Here is a 15033-nt window from a genome sequence, read left to right on the forward strand (position 1 = left end):
GTGTACACAACGGGCCCAACACGAAACTTTAATCGAACCAGCTGATTTCATCAAAAGACGTTTCATCAAAGAGATTTCGTCGAACATTTGCTGCGCCTTTACACTTTGGCATAGAATATGATTTTAGCTTTTTGAAATGCATTAGAAGCATAATCACCTGATTTCCTGTAAAATGTTCAGAATTGCCTTTCTCTATTAGGGATATCTGGAAATCATCGTGGATGGCAACATGAACATTGAAGATTTTTTTTTTTTCACTGTTTGCATACTTTGATACCAAACCGGCGTTCTATGGCATTCCACTCATGGCAACCAGTAGGGTGCAGTTTGCTGCAGAACAGGATAGGAAGCCTACGTGCAAGCGCTGTTTTACAGCGCTTGCATGTAGGCTCCCTAGAACAGGAGGTGTTAGCAAAGCACGCGCATACCGGCAGCGGAAAGCGAAAGGCAGCCCTTCTTCTTCCTGGGGTTTTACGTGCGAAAACCAGTTCTGATTATGAGGCACGCCATAGTGAATCGTAACACTACCCAATCACCATGCAACTGAGGAGAGCGTGACGGTGCTTCAGTTGGGCTTCATTGTCATTTTGCAGCCAAGCTGGCCGCTCCACGCTCGTGTCTTTGCAACAAACCCTTATCAGAAACACGGTATCAAACTAGTTCTCTGCAGTGGCTGAGCGCGCAGAATATTGAGGGCAAAACGCACCGTAGCGACCTTGAGCATATATTTTTACCGAAGAAGGGGTTTATGATTAGAACTTCCGCAGACTTCAGGTATACGAATGGAAAACTACGTCAGATTCGACTTGTTGATGCTCAGCCTGCCAGCTTCAGACCAAACGCGTAGCCATTCCTGACCCGCTTGTCTCCTTCACGGTTATTGTAGACCATTTGTAGACTTTCTCTTCTCTAAATCTCATCTCGGCAGCGAAGTTTATTGTGCGTTCTCACGGCGGTCTTCTTAAAACTGGTTCTCATTATTGATTGATGGAGGCCTAGCCTATGGTAACATAGGTACAGGCGGCTAGCATGTCGCTGGCTTGGACTGGCGAAGCTTCAGTCAACACTCGCCAGCATACGCTATCTTTCGGATATATCATGCATCAAGCACATATTTTCATTATTCTATAAATTTGTGATAAGGTGCTGAGCAATACTGACGAAAATCTTAGGGCTGTAAAATTTCGCCGCACTACTGCGACTTGCCATTGTTTTTCACGCCCGCTCTATTTCTCTTTTGAAAACCAGAAGCTTGCCAAGTGTGTAAACAGCGAAATGGTCTATATTGCAGTAATTGTACTCTTTAATTAACTACGCGTTGTGTCTTGCACTGTTTCGGTTTGCAAGTTACGATAACTGTGTCTTCACGTCCTTTATATACGTGACAGCGAGGAATTAACGCATGCGATTTTGGCATGACTGTCTCGGCAGCTATAGCACGTTCGATGAAAGGGATATGGCTGCAGCATTTTCGATGAAACGAACACGGCTCTTTCGATGAAACAGCCCTCAATGAAACGACTTCCGTAATACTAGAATTCATCAAATGAAATGGCCTTCGACGAAATTTCGCGGACGCGAACTGTGCAGCGGCGCTATTTCTTCCTGTGTGTGTGTGTGTGTTTTCTCATTTTGGTTTCACTGTGCTATCAGACACACTTCATAGCAACAATGAAAAAAGTAAAAACACTTCTTTAACAGTGGTGCTACAGGCGGCGGTTGCAGTTATTGGGGCTCGATGAGCTGAAAGTGCACAATGGAGCGGTAACGATGGCCTGCGTGGCTTCCAACAATTGGGAGCGTATCACGAAATTTTTGGAGGCCTCACGCCATCCACTTCGCGTGGATGGAAGCTAAGCCGAACGAATGCAACTGAAGGAAGTGGGGGGGGGGGGTGCAACTCTATTCACATATTGTGTGCGCGATTGGTCGTAGTCTATAGGGGGCGGCTTGTTTCTTCCATTCAATGCGTATTGCTTTAATTAATAGCTGCCGACTCCACAGCGATAGTATGAAGCATTCTTTCCTCAAACGCGCAACAATCGTGGACTATTTTTTAATACGACCGATTCAAAGCGTGCGCCAAATTTAACGCGGCTGCGAGGACGAAAATTGCAGCTGGTGGTCACGTAATATTGCTGTTTTGCATGCTCGGGGGTCGCTCAGCCTGGTGCTGTGATCGCAAGCCGCAACGTGATCGTCTCGCCCAGCGGCGCAGAGAGAGTGTGTGTGTGTGTCACACGCACCGGGCACGTGCCTTTCATCCCCCCCCCCCTTCCCCTTCTGATATAGAGGTGCGCCGCGATACCTGACAAAAACTCCATACACGTTTTTGCCGACCAGGCGGCGGGGCTCGTCTATCGAGGGGCAAAAACGACGTGCGACAAAAGCAGCGTGCCCAGCTCCCCCTCCCTACCCGAAAAACTGAAAAACATTCCTAGCTATGCCAATGGCCTCGCCGAAACCTTTAGAGAAGGTGAGGAATACTCGGCGTTCTGAGAGAAGGGACTGCATAGGACCATGTTCATCCGTTGACGAATGCGGAGAAGCGCGCAGTGAAGACGATTCAAGGAAAGAATGAGCGATGGGAAGGGGGGTGGGGGCACAGTTCAACTTTCTGCGACACGGTCATAAATAGCTTTGCCATAGTGATAGGCTGATCGCGGGCGACGGACATCGTTGATGATAGAGATGCTCACCCTTGAAGTTCCGAAAGTACATATACGACTTGAGATTGTATACAGTCTTCTTCTCGCAGCTGCTGTCTAGCAAAATGTCAAGATGGTGCCGCAGGAAGCCCAGGAGCAGTGTACCGTTGACTCCACCAAACAAGTTTGTACCTGGGAAACCATACATGGCCCCAGAAAAGCACATGAACAATGAGAGACGACGTAGCAGAGCGCTACGGTATAATTTTGACCATCTGGCGTTCCCTAACATGCACGCCATGTTGGCACACGACGTTTTTGTATTCCGCCATCGTATCAGAATAGGACGCCACTGAACCACCGCAGCTGGTCTCCGATAAGAAGACACATCGTGACCAATAATTACTCTTCAGATGTGTTGTGTCTTCATACAGTTGTTTATCCTATAAGCCAAGGGAGTACGGTTGCATGATCTTGGTTCTGAAAGAAGAGCACTTTTCAGAAACCACTTCCAGGCCTCGTCCACAGAGGCGAGGCGTCCTGGTGTGCTTCGCATCGCTGGTAGCAGGCGCGAATGTTGAGGGCGTTGCGCCTCATCTCCACTCGATGAGCTCAGCATTCGGCGTTCGCAGCTTCTTAATTGGCAGAGAAACGTGGCGATGCTCGCAAAGCACGCCAACCGAAGTTTTATCGGATCGAACCTGGGACGGTTTCCGCGAAAAGTGTGTGGAACTGTACGCCCAAGGTTGCACGCTCACTCTGCATGTTCTCTCTCTCGCGTTTGTAAGGCATGATGGAAGGACGTAGTCGCCAACGAAGACCGTGATACGCGGCATGTGCGAAGAAGCACGCGCGGCTGCTGCCTCGGGTACTGTGGGTGCGATCCTTTGCCCATGCACGTGGGCCGCGATGTCAGTTGACTCGTTCAGCTGACATTCAGCCTTTAAGAGGTTACCAGAGCTTTCCCAAAGTCTGTTGAGCTCAATTTAACCACGCTTTCGGGGTGGCCACGCCACGCGCAAGCTCAAGTCCTCCTCGACCGACGTGTCCGCACCGTGCTACCCGGCCGGTGAGCAACATGCGTTCGAATGGAGCAGCGCTGCTGCAGCGAGCGCTCTGTCAGCGGGCGCATCATCTGCGGGACCGCCTGACACACACACTTCCTGCTCTCGGCGTCGGCCCCGCTCTGGCGGCGCCGTGGCGGGATCGACCCGGCGGTCGATAGGCGGCCGCCCCGCCGGCGCCCAGAGGCGCCGCCGCGCCCTGGGCGGCGCCGGCCATCGATTGACCCGGGGCCGCCACTGCGGCGCCGACCCCGCTCTCTGGCAGCGCTGCGGACTGACACACTTTTGCCGCGCCTTCATTGGACTTGAGCGAGAGCTGCTTTCAGCTGCTGCCCGCCATGCTAATGTCCGAAATCCGCCAATCTGGAGGCAGCAAAGGGCTGAGACCCGTTCGGCACCAACTTTGCGACACTGCAACGGGAAAATGTCCACCAAACTGAACAGCCTGCAATGCTTACGTTAGTATGACGGTGATCTTGAGGCGCCGTCGAAACTTCAGCAGTGCATGTCCGACGTATGGGCCGCTTGTGAACCTCTTCTGACGCCAAATGCTCGGTTCTCATTCTATTGATACGTTTGTTCGTACGCTTCGTGAGGATACACGCCTCCTGTTCTGAATTTTGTCCTTTCTCCGCGCGAGCATGTTCGAGCACGCTGCTCTTACTATTGTGCGTGACGTATGCAATAGTAATAATAATGATGATGATGATGATAATAATAATAATATAATTTAAAAACTATAGCAGGACAAAGGCCACTCCCAAATATCTCCAAGTATTCTATGCGTCAACCGAACCTGCCCATTGCTTGCAAACTTCGCAGTATCATTCCTCATGTAATGACTCACCCGCTGTGCTCATGGCACCGACTCTTTCACTCAACCGGTCACCTGCTTTACATGACTTCCCCAACTCCGCTTCTTCCTCTTAGTCTCAAACAGAACATTAAAAAATTATTAAATTCTGGGGTTATTACGTGCTAAAACCATGATCCGATTATGAGGCAAGCCGTGGTGAGGGGGTCCGGATTAATTCTGAACACCTGGGATTCTTTAACGTGCACGCAATGCACGGTACACGAGCGTCTTTTCGTTCCGCGCCCATCGGAATGCAGCCGCCGCAGCCGGGATCGTACCCGCCACCTCGACTCGAGCTCAGTAGTGCAACGCCATGGCCACTGGGCTAACGCGGTGAGTAAACAGAATATCAGCTACCCACATCTGCTGTGTAAACAGACAGCCACGAGATGGGGGAAAAGAAACGAAAATGATCGCTGAACTAGTTACTGTATAGGAACTCTAGACTAAACTATCCAGAGAACCCACTGTTAGGCCATTTCAACAGTATAGTCAGAAAGCCAGCGTCCCATACAGCCGGGCTGTTCGGTTTAAAAGAATACACGCTCCGATAGTAACGAGTTTGCTCGATACTCGTTACTGCGAAAAGTACTCGCGGAACAGAAGTACCATGACACAAATAATTGGTGACGCACGGACGCGTGCTGACAGTTTCGATCTCAGGAAGCTCCTTAATTTTGAGGGAAAGTACGCGCCGAACACACAAACAAATCTTAGAAAATTCTGCGATAATGATTCTGAAAAATGCATTGACACAGGACGAACGCACTAACAATATTTTCACAGTGAGCCTCTAGCGGCGAGACCGCCAAAAATACCATTGGGACTCTCGCTGGCGCGGCTTGACGTGTACGACCGCGTGTTTCCTTTAGTCGAGGTGGGCGTGCGAGTATGTTTCATGCGCTGTCACGTTTCGTGTGTGTGTGTGTGCTCTTTTGACTTTCTTCTTCGAACTGTGCACTTGTGGAGCGCTGTTTAGAAGAACGCCGTTATCCGTCAGTGCTGACGCTGCCTTCGTCTGGTATAGGCAGCGAACAATGCACGCGGACAGGAGTGATGGGCCACACGTAGAGCCAACTTTCAGCTGCTTCTTATTGTCTTCGTTTATTGCGAGCTACGCACATCACTGGTAGGGTCACATTTTCACAACATTCCCACTGCACCCACAAAGCTGGCAGAGCAGGCGATGCGGTCACGCATGCGCAAAAGGGAACCCTGCAATAGTTTTCTCTGGACGATCGCAAACTCTTCGCGACATCCTCGCTACGTCAAAAACTAGGCCTTCAGCAATAAACCCCGCAGTAAAGTGTGTACAACGAAATACTACTGTAGACGTGATCCAACATGATCTGCGCATGACCCGCTATGTCAGGGCTATGATCTCAAGAATAACGATAAAAACATTAATAATGATTTGTTCTCAACGTGAGCTGAGACTAAAATAAGGCTGATTTTGTCACTTATTTCTGGCTGAAACGATGGATTGCATACACTTTTAGGCCTCCGAAATGCTTGATGAAGATGATTGTCTACACGTTTTGGGTGGACAACTATGCAGCGCCTTAGCTGATACAGTATATATAAATAAATTATCATACAAGCTTGGTCGTGAGCAACAGCGCTCCAATTATTCATTTAACAAAGCTCCTTCAATACGCAGATTGATGCGGTGCGTCTGGTTAAACACGATCCGGAATGCGGGAGAAGCAGGGCACCCTTTTGCCTTTTGGAACGCCTGAGCGACAGCAGCGCTTAGCATAGCGCTGATCAATATACCCACCCGTCGCCCCAGCCGTTGTCGTCGATGCGTCGTCCTTGGGCGAATCGTACGCTAAACAGGAGACCATCCTCATCTACAAACGCAAACTTCGCCCAGGAGTGGATGACAAAGTGGTAGCCTGTGTTATTGGCGTAAACCCTCCCAAACTGTAGCTGGCCGCATTCCGCAGACATTTCACATACACATTTATCGCCTGCCCAGATGCACTGCATGGTGCCTTCCTTCTTACACTACACAAGCGAAAACTATTTCTTTTCTATTTCTTTCTTTCGTTCTTTTTTTTTTTTTGAGGGGGGGGGGGGGGGGGGCTTCTTCCTTTGGGACCACCATTGCTTCTAGGACACGAATCAATGAACGTCAGAAGACGTTGCCTGTCTGATTCCGCAGCGGCAATGACCTCTCCCCACTATTGGCTGCTAAGGATAGGAGGATTTGTAGTAATGCCAAAAGCACGGTATCAGGATGATAAGACTCAGGAAGCGGCGGAAATAAATTTTGTTCGTGTCATATGTGGATGTCAAAAGGAATCAGCGTTCGCGTCGGCCAGCTGCGGTCCACCGAAGGTTGCAAAATACAAACGCTGGTCGGCAGACATGACTCATTCCATACCTCATCGGCACAAGCGTCGTTTCAAAGTTGGCTCAACAGGTGTGCGTGCCTGAAAGCAAAGAGCTACTAGGACCACGCATTGCAGTTGGCCGGTCCATCTGATCAATGGCGGCGAAGGTAAGCCCTGGTACAGGGCCACGAGTGCGATTGTCATCGCTCGAACGTGTTTTCGCTTGTCTTGTCGAGAAGGCGCGAGAAGGAGCGTCTGCGCATTCTCAACGCTTGTCATAGCAGACATTTTTATATTTTTGTTCCCAAATGTTGCCATCTAGAAAACGCTGCCCTGTTTTCTGTCACGACGAGGATCGCACGTGTTTTTTTTTTTTTTTTTTTTTTTATTGCCTAGCGAATACGACATACTTTCCAAACTACATAATTTCTTACAACTATTTTTCTTTGGGTACGTGTACGCGAAACTTTACATATAGCGTAAACGTGGGCTGTGGTACACTGAACGCCTTTGCTCGAAGGACTTGGAAATTTCAGTGGAGTTCCACGCTTCTTCGTTTTTCGAAATGCCCGTGCGACACCGGCGAAACCGACAAAGCACGTTTCTGCTCGGCGTCCTTTATATACGAACACGTTCACCATGCGCGCCAGAAAGCGTCGCGGGCTCTCACTCAAGATCGTCACGAAAAGAAAGAAAACGCAGCTTGTCAAATGACGACGACCATAGTCGCGAGACCTCGTCTTGCAAGCGGTTCACCTCTCCTTGGCTCCCACAGTCCAGCTTCAAACGCCGTTCCGGCCTCCGTGAATGGGGCACGCCCGTTAGAGCCACCCTGCCCCCTAGCGCTCGGCTCAAACACCGCGTGCGCACCCCCCCCCCCCCCCCCCCCCCTTACGACTACGACCACACCCTGCACTAAGTCCTTATTTTTGTTGTTGAGACCACGTAAGTCTGGCGGAAAGAGCTCGCAAAAACGCGCAGCACCTTGCGTGATGCACCTGTTGTCGTTTACGCGTGCCACGACGCGCGCCGCCAACGCAGACAACAAATGAAGCGGCAAACAGCTACGTTCACACAATGGCCGCCGGCGCAACGGGACACCGCCGGGGGTGCGGCACGCCGTGGGAACGTGCCCGGGTCCACAATGGGACAGAGCGAGAAAAGAACCTGTCTGCGTCTCGCAACCGTCCTCTGTCACCGAAAATGGTGAAAAGAAGTAAGAGAGAGATGAGGGGGGGAGGTGTTTGTGTGCTGAAGAGATCTCGCTGCTTCCGCTCGACAATGCGAGGCCACATCTGCAAGAACCGAATAAGCGGTCTACTGTATACCTGGACGAACCGTTGCAGCCGCTGAGCAAACCGGCGGCGTTTCATCGCGTTTCAGCTGGCCGAAATCGTCTTTTGCGTCGAGTGGCGGTACGTGGATATTACTGTCGATATATTTCTCCCACCTTTGTCGTAACAGAGAGTGACCACTTCAGAAAGACTTTGGAAGTCACTTAACTTGTATAACAAGCTTATCTAGCTCGCTGCGAGGGCTGAAAATTGCGACGAAGGCTGAAGTAAAGGTAATTTTAGCGCCCCTAACAAGCTTGGTGGATTGAAGAGTGAATCAAGAACAAAACTTACAACAGCCCTGATCTAAGAAGCGTGCTCGTCGTTTTATTGAGCGTCGCACGCAGGTTGTATACGAGACAGCGCTCTCGTGCAATCGCAGTTACATCGGTCGAACGGTAATATGTATCAATGGCCGCCTACGTGAACATGCATGCGGCCTCACTTAACAGTCATCTCGATACCCATTACTATAGAGGTACCATTGCACCCCTATCTTTGAAAAAATTCCAAGAAGTACCGCGAACATTGCGCACGCGAGATTTTTTTAAAGCCTTTAGCATCATTACCCGCACGCGGGGACGCATGCATCCCTATCCCTATCCACAAAACAAATACAATATATTACATGGGGATCTTTATTTATTTTTCTTTCTTTTCGTGTCTGTACAGTCAACCACAAAAGTTTAAGGACCACGGGATTTCAGAATTCCCGGGCAGCCTGCAGCAGTAGCCAGTAAAGCTGCATACGACAATGTTGTTATCATGTTCTAGTCGAGGCCCGAAATGCAAATACCAGGCTGGGTTGTGAGGCTGCGGAGATACTCAGCTTTTTCACAAATTTCATGGTCCGTAATATTTTGTGGTTGACTGTACCTTCCTCTGTATCTTAATTTACCGCTCACTAAATAAAGTATTTGGTTGTTAGCGCTCTGTCCTACGGTTCTTTTGGTGTGTTGTGTCGCGCTCTTTAAGACTAAATATATTAATACGCTGTTGTGATCAGCCGTTCACCCCGCGAAACCAGTCGCTCATGGAGGACGCGACAATGGCGAACGAGCTTAGGACCTCGTCAGAGCCATCTCCAACTGCGATGATTCATGGCAAACAGCTGGGCTCCCCCAGCAAGGGTTTGAGCATTTTGCAATGGGACATTCCTTCACATCACCTGACATCAGCCCAAATTGCCACGTCAGACGGGGTGATTGTGCCTCCCTCTTTCCCTGTTCGTGCACAGGGATGTGCATGCGTTTTGGGCCAAGCTCTCGTCGGAGGAAAAGGGCTACCAACCTCCGGATTGGGGGGGGGGATGATGTCATCCGTCTCCTGACGTCTGATTGCGGGCAAGACGACGGGACCAGGACGACGGAGGGGTTAAATAAGGAGACGGACGCTTCGTGAAGAGAACGGCAGCCGGAACCTGAACGTGGTCATCTCACCTTCACCTTCAGTACACTCTAAGAAAAATCCCGGGGAAAACGGGAGTAACTGGGCTGTTAGTCCTAAAAAGGGCACTTTCGTCCTTCAAAGGACTAACCGCAGGAGTGTGCGTGTCGTGTGCAAATTTTGGAGAGTAAGTGTTTAGTCCCTGGTCGAAAAGAGAGTAAGGGCAGGATGAACGGCAACAGTTACTCCCCAAGCATTTCGCTGTTTTCGTCCGTGTCGTGGAGTGGTGCGCCGAAAACCGTATTGTCTATAAATCGTGAATATTTTGAAGTTCGTGCACTGTCTATTGAACTACATGCAAAGCAGCACTTTGTCTCTTCAAGAGAAAATTGTGTGAAATTTAAAATGTGGAGTGTGAAGACACATGCAAGTCATGTGCAAGCCATAAGTGAACGATACACATTAAACGCGCAAGTCATTGATGGACTGCCACATGTTCTTGGTCAATAGTACCTAAGTTCCAACCGTTCCAAGGAGATTACGAACTTAAGTGAAGCGATATGTAGCTCAAACGGGGCACGCTAAGTGACAGATAAGTTCGCCTTCTCTGTCGTCTTGCGTGCCCCGTATACGATAGCTACAGGTACGTACGTGCACCGCGTAATGTCTCATAGCGTTATCGGGCAAATTTCTTTTTGTAGTCGCATGGTTGCAAGTACACACAGCGTTAGACTCTCCCCGCATAGCATACACAAAATGCAGAGTCTCTTGCATTGGCACACCTGCGTTTCGATCCATAACCTAGTCGCAGTATCCTGCCTCGTCAAGCGAGTTGCCGTGGTATAGTGGTTAGGGTTCCCGACTTGTGAGCGAGAGGACGTGAGTTCGAATCCTGCTCTTGAAGCGCTTCTTTTTTTTCTGTTATCAGCGTGTAAATGGCTAATTTCGTCAATTGCATCTTTGCGAGCATCGGAAAAAATGACCGTACGTTACTCCCTTGAGGGGCATCGGAAAAGAGCAACTGTTAGTCCCCTTGATGGAGTAACCGCATGGGGAGTAACAGTTCGTCCCCTCGCAGTTACTCCCCAAAAGGACGAATGGTTGTGGCAAGTCAGTTCTCCCCAAAAGGACTAACCTCGATACCCCATTTCGTCCTTTTTTTTCTTAGAGTGTATTCATCATCATTCTTGCACAAGAGGCAAATTAAAACGTGTGTTTAAAGCGTCCTGGATGTCGGGCCCAGCCTCACGTTCCCTCACTCCTCCACGGTGAATGAGCATCTCACATCTTCGTACCTCCGGTCGCAACAACGCTAAATGTTAGAGATAAGTAAGAGGAAGTTGGGATGATTCGTGGTAAATGAAGGTGGAATAGGCCTCTCGGGGCGTAAAGGAAATGTGCGCCGCACAAATTACCCCTCATGACGAATGCAACTGAGCAAGTTCACTACATGGGCGAGCTCCGCCACTGGAGACACCGGCGCTGCAACAGTTCTTGAATAGAAAGCCACATCACGTGATTCCGCGTCATGCTAGCGGTACATTTACTGCTACAGCGCGCAGGGCGTCGGATCGCCAGTTTAACCGTTCCATTTTGTCGCTATTTCTATAGTGATGGGGATAAGAAGTTGGCAACAAAAGAGAGAGAGAAAATGTGTTTATACTACAGTCAAGATGGCGGATCAGCAACAACACGAGCGCCTTGCAGGTCGTCCGCTTCATCGCCTTGCCGAGCGCCTTCTGTGTGCAGGCATGGCCCCCGGTGGTTGGAGCGGAGTCTCGGCGCTTAGGGAAGGGCTGTTCAAATTTTTTGTTGAGTTGGAAGATCTGCCCCGTTGCATATTCTTGACTTCGATCAGGAAAGAAGCGACAACAATTAACTGAATGTTTTTTAATGAAATCGGGAGTTCCCTTTCATGTATTGGTCACCCCTGGTCTTCAAGGACGCGTGCAATTTGGAAAAATGAAGGCCTGCTACATCCATGGCTCTCGCTACTCGAACACCCCCTCCATCCCTCGTTGAACCACAAGGCTGTGAAGGCACTAATGTGTTTCATGTGGGCAAGTGGAACATGTGAGCGCCTTTGAATTAGTGGTGGGGACCACGCGAGTGCGCGATTTCACCGCGCCCATCCCCATTCCTTGTCAAAAACTTCGTTGGTGGGTTTCTTGCGATGCATTGTAAGACATGTGGCTGTCATCCGTTGTTTGACACCTGCAGAATTGTTGTCCGAAGCAAGATTAAGCTTACAAGAGAGATTATCGAAGCAGAAGAGAATGAAAACCTGGGTGAAATGTATGCAAGCATGCCACCAGTCCATGCTATCTATCTATCGCTCTAAAACAATTTGTATTTCTGCGTGTGCCAATGCGGATTACTTATAACAGATAGGTTGTCAAGGCTCTGTGTATTTTTTTTTTCAGTTCTGCGCACTGATTTGCTCAGATTATGTTACTGTCGGTTATATATAAAGTAGCAACAGGATCGCAAGAATAAATTGTTGGAAGTAGCGCCTGTGTGTGTGCCTTTCCTTCCGTCCGTGTCCAGTTCGCGCTTTTTAATGTTCTTACCAACTTGCCCAAACTGCTACTCTGATATGGCTCTAGCCGCATTTGGCGATATCGCGCGCGTATCAGGCTAACTGAACGAATCATTTGACGCTTTTACGACGATTTCTATACAACGTTCCAATATAAACTTGTGATGATGATGATCATTGGAGTTTAATGGCGCAAGGGCCGGATGTGGCCAAAGATCGCCAAAGCCATGATAATAGGCTGTCATTGGTATATGAATAATGAATATCGAGACGTGGATGAAAAACTATTCGCTGAAAAGTGCGTAAATATATATGCATTAAAATTAGGCAATGACATATGCTATGAGGAAACGATGTATTACAAAGAGGTGATCGATATACTAAAATACCGCAGCAGCAGCCTAGCTCTGGTGAAAGGATGTGCTACGAATCTCGTGGGCTTATAACGCGCAATAAATCGGCAGCTTACAAGCATTTTAAAACTAACTTGTGGTCAAAAATTGGTTCTGCTACAAGAAATAACACCACATGAAGCGGAATATGGCATCGGTGTGCTAGAGGAAAGTGCTTTTTCCGTTCCTTCACCAAGACGTGGAGAACGGTCAGCCTCTCACCACACCTACCACAGAGGGGAGGGGCGCTTTTGTTACTGAAGGCCAATTTCGTAGGTTCGGCTTAATTAAATGAAGTTTATTAGAGGTTTCACGGTCCCAGATGGATTGCCAAAAGTGCATGTCTCAGCTTTTTGCGCAAGAAAGGCTTCAAGTCTGGGGGAGGGATAGCTATGGTGGCGTCACAGCCTCTCGTTGTTGTGGATGAAGCAAGTTAATATAAACTTTTGCCGTAACGTTAGTACCTAGGAAGGTAATTAAGGCAATTAGTTTAATTAATAAATTAATTGCATTGGTTTTTCTTGCAAATTATGTCTGCCTGCGCAGATAATCAATCTGCGCTAACGTAATTCGAGTAACTTTTGTGGGCCTTTAAAAAAAGACTTGTAATAAAAATATGCGGATCCTACGCACTGTGGGAATCGATGTAAGCGAAGCTTTCTATGCTGTTTGCTTTGATTGACGAGAATTAGCGGTAATACCGACGGCGAATGTGTAATTTCTTCAGCGTTTATAGTCCAGTAGGAGAGTGGTGAGTTGCCTTGCGTGCACCACTGCTGTTTGTCACATAGTATACATAGAACACACATAGAGTTTGTTTGCTTAAGGCGTTGTTGGGCGCCATTGCTCAATCTCTTAGAGGGTTGAACATTATATCATTGCCTCACACTGCACATCGCATCGTAGCACAAGAGTGAAACTTTCATTGAATTATGGGGCTGTACGTGTCAAAACCACGATCGGATTACGAGACACGCCATAGTGGCGGACTCCGGATTAATTTTGACACCCTGTTGCTGTTTAATGTGCACTTATAAATCGATTAATTTTGACACCCTGGTGTTTTTTAATGTGCACTTATAAATCCAAGTCCACTAGTGTTTTTGTGTTTCCCTCCCGCCTAAATGTGGCTGCCAGGGTCGCATTGAACCCGCGACCTTGAACAATGCCATAGCCGTCAAGCTGCCGTGGCGGGCACAGAAGTGTTGATTTGACGTGCGACCGCTTCCGTAATGTCGCCTAGGACTTTGCGTCTGCGTACCGTACCGCACGTTCAGTTTTCTCGCAACCGCTGTTTCCTCGCCTTCTGACGTCACATTTTCCCTCTCCCCCTGTATGGTAACTGCGAGAGTGGCAAGGCTGTTACTCGTTTCGCGACTGTGTCCGTTCTGTCCTTTTCTGTCTCATCTCCCCCCTCCTCTTTACAGTTCTATCTACGTCCCCTTTGGACTTGCACGTTGGTAAGCGCTGCATTTTCTGCAGTGCTTTTGAGGGAGGTCACGGATAGTTACAGCTGTCAAGAGGCTAATGTGGTGACACCCAGAGAACTCCAGAGGGCATTGTGCACATGCCACGCGATGGAAAGGTCCAAACGAGTTTCGCTCCTGTGAGCAATACCCCGACGCGGCGTGCGAGGAGTGTGCGTGAGTGAGTGAGTGAGTGAGTGAGTGAGTGAGTGAGTGAGTGAGTGAGTGAGTGAGTGAGTGAGTGAGTGAGTGAGTGAGTGAGTGAGTGAGTGAGTGAGTGAGTGAGTGAGTGAGTGAGTGAGTGAGTGAGTGAGTGAGTGAGTGAGTGAGTGAATAAACTTTATTGTAAAAGCTGGCCTCATGCGAGGCTTATCTATGGTCGGGGCCCCTATTTCAGGGCTCCGCTGGCTTCCGCAAGCCTGTTAGGTCTTCTGACCAGGAGGATCTGGTCCTCTAGGTCTGAGCTAGCCAGCAGTGCCTCCCACTGATCTCAATTTGGATTTGGTATGTGAGGTTCGATTTTGTGTGATGTACACTCCCATGTTATGTGGTACAGGGTTGGTGTTGACCCGCACCATGGGTACATGTCTCTAAAGGCTGAGGGGTGTATCTTGTGTAGTTTATGTAAGCTGACGAAGGAGCCTGTCTGTAGCCTACGCAGATCGGTGGCCTCTTCAGTCCTTAGTTTTCTGTGGGGCGGTGGGTAGAACATACGATTCCCTCTATAGTAGTTTAATATAGTCGAGTAATCGGGATCGATGGGCGTTAGGTCCTCTACAGCGGATGTGTTGATGGCCCGGTAGTGAGCGTATCCTCGGGCTGCTCTATCCGCATGTAGATTCCCTGTGATCCCTTCGTGTCCCGGTACCCATGTAATCGGTTGGATAAATTCTTTTTGGCATTCTTCTTTGAGTTTGGTGAGAATTCGGTGTGCGTTCGTACCAACCCTTCCTCTTTGGAAATTCCTGCATGCTGTTTGCGAATCTGTTAGGATTGTCAGCGATTTCAT

General features: G+C 48.9%; 1 protein-coding gene across 1 annotated transcript in view; it reads right to left on the bottom strand.

The window, feature by feature from the left end:
* The window catches only part of LOC119440783 (uncharacterized), a 123941-nt gene that overhangs the window by 95023 nt on the left and 13885 nt on the right, over positions 1-15033 (bottom strand). Inside the window, exon 4 of the mRNA XM_037705662.2 lies at positions 2700-2840. Within this exon, the coding sequence (XP_037561590.1) occupies positions 2700-2840 (141 nt within the window). The remainder of the gene's footprint in view (positions 1-2699; positions 2841-15033) is intronic.

The sequence above is a fragment of the Dermacentor silvarum genome, chromosome 2 (genome assembly GCF_013339745.2).
Source record: "Dermacentor silvarum isolate Dsil-2018 chromosome 2, BIME_Dsil_1.4, whole genome shotgun sequence".
Classification (NCBI taxonomy): Eukaryota; Metazoa; Arthropoda; class Arachnida; order Ixodida; family Ixodidae; genus Dermacentor; species Dermacentor silvarum.